Consider the following 5140-nt stretch of genomic DNA (forward strand, 5'->3'; position numbering starts at 1 on the left):
CACAGGTGAATCCGACATCCGCTCCGATCACGGCCGGCACAGGTCCAGTCGACTCGGGTCCCGGGAGGCTCACCGGTGAAACCGACATCCGCTCCGATCACGGCCGGCACAAGTTCAGCCGACTCGGGTCCCTGGAGGCACACAGGTGAATCCGACATCTGCTCCGATCACGGTCGGCACAGGTCCAGTCGACTCGGGTCCCGGGAGGCTCACCGGTGAAACCGACATCCGCTCCGATCACGGCCGGCACAAGTTCAGCCGACTCGGGTCCCTGGAGGCACACAGGTGAATCCGACATCCGCTCCGATCACGGCCGGCACAGGTCCAGTCGACTCGGGTCCCGGGAGGCTCACCGGTGAAACCGACATCCGCTCCGATCACGGCCGGCACAAGTTCAGCCGACTCGGGTCCCTGGAGGCACACAGGTGAATCCGACATCTGCTCCGATCACGGTCGGCACAGGTCCAGTCGACTCGGGTCCCGGGAGGCTCACCGGTGAATCCGACATCAGCTGTTGTTGGAGGAGGGAGAGGCAGGCCTTCTTCCTTCCACGGCTGTGTAATCAGTGCAGAGAATGTGTATTCACTTTGCAGCTTCCCGGATGGGTGTGTACGTGGAGCAATCAAACGCAATCTGTGTATTTTAAAAACCGCGCGTGGAAACACTGGCTTGTCAGGAATCAAGATGGCGCAAGTGATCCAGACTGGTGCTAAAACAGAAAGCAGTATTGAAGACTCTGAAACCGACAGCAGCGGAGATGTCTTCCTACCGTGCATTTCTGAGGAAAGTAGTTTGGAAGACTGCAGCGGGGATGGTACACCTTTTCACGGTAGCAGCCTGTCGGAAGAGGCTGCGTCTCCCCCACCGCTGGATGGAGCGTTCAGCCGTGCTGCGCCCGCTGTGTCGGCCCATGTCATTACCCGAAAATCGGATGGATCGAGAGGCTACCGCACAAAGAATTTTTGCCTGTTTTGCGAGAGGCCGTACTCAAAATTGGCAAGGCATCTGGAAGCTGTACACGGCAGCGAACGTGAGGTATCACGGGCTCTCAGCCTTCCAAAGCGATCGAGGGAAAGGTCAGTGCAGCTGGGCCTGATTCGGAACCGTGGAAATTATGCTCACAATTTGACTGTGCTGTGTGAGGGCCGTGGCGACCTAAAACCAAGAAAGCAGCCTCCTCAGGCAGCTGATCCCAAAAATTTTACCCATTGTGAATACTGCCATGGCCTTTTCTCCAAGAGGAATTTGTGGCGACATGTGAAGCGGTGCCGGCAAAAAAGTAGGGGTGTCCACCCCAATCCCAGCAAGACCAGGGTGCGGGATTTGTCCAGTAATAATATACCTGTTCCGGATGGCGTTGGCCTTGGCCTCTGGAAGTTATTATCTGAAATGAAATCTGGTGAGGTCGTAAATGTGATAAAGGCCGACCGCTGCATCATGCAGTTCGGGCAGCACCTCTACAACCGGCTGGGGTCTGATGTTGGCAAACACGGATACATTCGCCAGAAGCTCCGGGAGGTTGGTCGGCTCTTGCTGCATGCAAAGATAATTTCACCGTTGCGGACTCTAGCAGATTGTATTAGCCCACCCAACTTCATGCATCTTGTGCATGTCATCAGAAGCCTGGCCGGCTACGATGAAAAAATGAATACCTACCGGGTCCCATCGCTCGCCCTGAAGATGGGCCACAGCTTGCAAAAAATATCCGCCATTGTGGAGTGTCAAGCCCTGATGGACGGCAGCCCTTCTACCGTGGAGAGTGCTAAAAGCTTCCAGAAACTGTATGAGGCGAGATGGAGTGAACTGATTTCGACTGCCGCCCTAAAGACCCTGCGTGAAAATAAATTTAATGCCCCGCTCCTCCTACCCTTCACGGATGATGTGAAGCGGCTGAACCTGTTCCTTTCAGACTGTCAGAGGGAGTGCATTGATGGGTTGTCCACCCAAAGTTCCGCAAAACAGTGGTCGATGTTGGCCAAGGTCACGCTCACACAGCTGATCCTCTTCAACCGCAGAAGGGAGGGTGAGGTTTCAAAGATGCGGCTCTCGGTGTTTGAATCCCGGCAAAGAGAAAATCTACAAGGCGATGTGGTCCAGACCCTGTCTGAGCTGGAGAAGGCTCTCTGCCGTCACTTCTCTCGAATCGAGATACCTGGCAAAAGAGGCAGGAAAGTTCCCATCCTGTTATCCCCGTGTATGAAAAGATCCATGGAGCTACTGAGTGAGAAGCGGGCAGAATGCGGGGTCAGCCCCAGCAATGTATACATGTTTGCCAGGCCGTCGGCCTTAACCCACTTCAGGGGATGTGACTGCATTCGACTTTTTGCCCGGCAGTGCGGTGCCAAGCACCCCGAAGCATTATCATCTACCCGCCTCCGGAAGCATGTGGCCACCCTTTCCAGGGTTCTCAACCTGAGCGATACAGAAATGGATACGCTGGCCGATTTCCTTGGGCATGACATTCGGGTGCACCGGCAATACTACCGACTTCCAGAAGGCACGCTCCAACTGGCAAAGTTGAGCAAGCTCTTCATGGCCCTTGAGCAGGGGAGATTGGCCGAATTCCAGGGACAAAGTCTGGATGAAATCTCCATAGATCCAGACGGTATGTGTGTCCGGGCCGGTCCAAAATTGTACCCACCGTATCTCAGTGGGCTGTGGTGACTGTCTTATCTTTCCCTTTTCTTTTTACAGAACCTATCCTGGTAACGAGTGAGGAATCAGCGGAGGAGCTGGAGAAGGAAGAGGGCAGCACGGTGGTGGAGCAAGTGGAGGCTCCGACAGGTGGGTGAAAACTGTCCCTCTGAGGAGGTAATCCTTGGTGCATCGGTATGTGTGTCCGGGCCGGTCCAAAATGGTACCCACCGTATCAGTGGGCTGTGGTGACTGTCTTATCTTTCCCTTTTCTTTTTACAGAACCTATCCTGGTAACGAGTGAGGAATCAGCGGAGGAGCTGGAGAAGGAAGAGGGCAGCACGGTGGTGGAGCAAGTGGAGGCTCCGACAGGTGGGTGAAAACTGTCCCTCTGAGGAGGTAATCCTTGGTGCATTTTTGCGGGGTGACTGACCTTTTTATCTTGCACACAGGTCAGGTTCGGGTTTACATTAAGAAACCATGGACACCGGCAGAGGTGCAGGCTGTCGAACGCCATCTGATGCAGTTTATTATCTCTTCCAAGTTGCCCGGGAAGAAAGATTGTGAAGCTTGCCTTCAGGCGGAACCACAAGCGCTGGCCTCTCGAACCTGGATGACGGTCAAGTTTTATGTTAAGAACAGGATATCTTTAATGAGAAAGAATGTGGCTTGAATATGTTTTTTTTGGTCCGTTTAATAAACTCCATGAATATCAGTCATCCCGAACTTGTGGGGCCTAGTTATTGGAGGTTGAAAAAATGGTGTCCCCGTGAGGTACTTATTGCAAGGGTCCCCGCGAGGCAAGGGTCCCCGGGAGGTAATTCTCGCACGGGTCCCCGCTAGGCATGCGTCCCCGTGAGGTATTTATTGCAAGGGTCCCCGCGAGGCAAGGGTCCCCGTGAGGTAATTCTCGCACGGGTCCCCGCTAGGCATGCGTCCCCGTGAGGTATTTCTTGCAGGGGTCCCCGCGAGGCAAGCGTCCCCGTGAGGTAATTCTGGCACAGGTCCCCGTGAGGCAGGCATGGGGTCCCCGCATGGTAAACGCGTATGTGTGTGTTTGTGTGTCTGTTATGTGTTTGTGTGTTTGTGTGTGTTGCGTGTTTTTGTGTTTGTGTGTGTGTTGCGTGTTTGTGGTGTGTGTTTGTGTGTTTGTGTGTTTGTGTTGTGTGTTTGTGTGTTTGTGTGTGTTTGTGTGTGTTTGTGTGTTTGTGTGTGTGTTGTGTGTTTGTGTGTGTTGCGTGTTTTTGTGTTTGTGTGTGTGTTGCGTGTTTGTGGTGTGTGTTTGTGTTGTGTGTTTGTGTGTGTGTTGTGTGTTTGTGTGTTTGTGTGTTTGTGTGTTTGTGTGTGTTGTGTGTTTGTGTGTTTGTGTGTGTGTTGTGTGTTTGTGTTTGTGTTTTAGTGTGTTGTGTGTTTGTGTTTTTGTGTGTTGTGTGTTTGTGTTGTGTGTTTGTTTGTGTGTTTGTGTGTTTGTTTGTGTGTTGCGTATTGTGTGTTTGTGTGTTTGTGTTGTGTGTTTGTGTGTGTGTGTTGTGTGTGTGTTTTTTTGTTTGTGTGTTTGTGTGCTTGTGTTGTGTGTTTGTGTTGTGTGTTTGTGTTGTGTGTTTGTGTGTGTGTGTTTGTGTGTGTGTGTGTGGTTGTGTGTTTGTGTGTGTGTTGTGTGTTTTTGTGTTTGTGTGTTTGTGTGTTTGTGTTGTGTGTTTGTGTGTCTGTTGTGTGTTGCATGTTTGTGTGTGTGTTTGTGTGTGTGTTTGTGTTGTGTGTTTGTATGTTTGTGTGTGTGTTGTGTGTGTGTTTCTGTGTTTGTGTGTGTGTGTGTGTGTGTGTGTTTGTGTGTGTTGTGTGTTTGTGTGTCTGTTGTGTGTTTGTGTGTCTGTTGTGTGTTTGTGTGTGTGTTTGTGTTGTGAGTTTGTGTGTGTGTTGTGTGTTTGTGCGTGTGTTTGTGTGTTTGTGTGTCTGTTATGTGTCTGTGTGTGTGTGTGTGTGTTGTGTGTTTGTGTGTTTGTGTGTGTGTTGTGTGTTTGAGTGTGTGTTTGTGTGTTTGTGTGTGTGTTGTGTGTTTGTGTTTTTGTGTGTTTTGTGTTTGTGTTGTGGTGTTTTTGTGTGTTTTGTGTTGTGTATTTGTGTTGTGTGTTTGTTGTGTGTTGTGTGTTTGTGTTGTGTGTTTGTGTGTGTTGTGTGTTTGTGTGTTGTGTGTTTGTGTGTGTGTGTTGTGTGTTTGTGAGTTTGTGAGTTTGTGTTGTGTGTTTGTGTGTTGTGTGTTTTGTGTTGTGTGTGTTTGTGTGTTTGTGTGTGTGTTTGTGTGTTTGTGTGTTTGTGTTGTGTGTTTGTGTGTTGTGTGTGTGTGTGTGTTTGTGTGTTTGTGTTGTGTGTTTGTGTTGTGTGTTTGTGTGTGTGTTGTGTGTTTTTGTGTGTGTATGTGTGTGTGTGTGTGTGTGTTTGTGTGTTTGTGTTTGTGTTGTGTGTTTGTGTGTGTGTTGTGTGTTTGTGTGTCTGTTGTGTGTTTGTG

General features: G+C 50.5%; 1 protein-coding gene across 1 annotated transcript; it reads left to right on the plus strand.

Moving 5' to 3' along the window:
• Positions 1-1150: 1150 nt before the first annotated feature.
• Positions 1151-3353, plus strand: LOC146055570 (uncharacterized). Its single transcript, XM_083168298.1, has 3 exons — positions 1151-2784; positions 2917-3006; positions 3087-3353. Exon 1 carries the CDS (start codon positions 1390-1392, stop codon positions 2662-2664), a length of 1275 nt encoding a protein of 424 aa, XP_083024424.1. The 5' UTR covers positions 1151-1389; the 3' UTR covers positions 2665-2784; positions 2917-3006; positions 3087-3353.
• Positions 3354-5140: the final 1787 nt, after the last annotated feature.

The sequence above is a fragment of the Crinia signifera genome, unplaced genomic scaffold (assembly GCF_055691185.1).
Source record: "Crinia signifera unplaced genomic scaffold, ASM5569118v1 HAP2_SCAFFOLD_492, whole genome shotgun sequence".
Lineage (NCBI taxonomy): Eukaryota > Metazoa > Chordata > Amphibia > Anura > Myobatrachidae > Crinia > Crinia signifera.

Excerpts from the sequence above, each read along its gene's own strand:
- LOC146055570 (XM_083168298.1), top strand. The coding sequence starts at position 1,390 with ATGAAATCTGGTGAGGTCGTAAATGTGATAAAGGCCGACCGCTGCATC.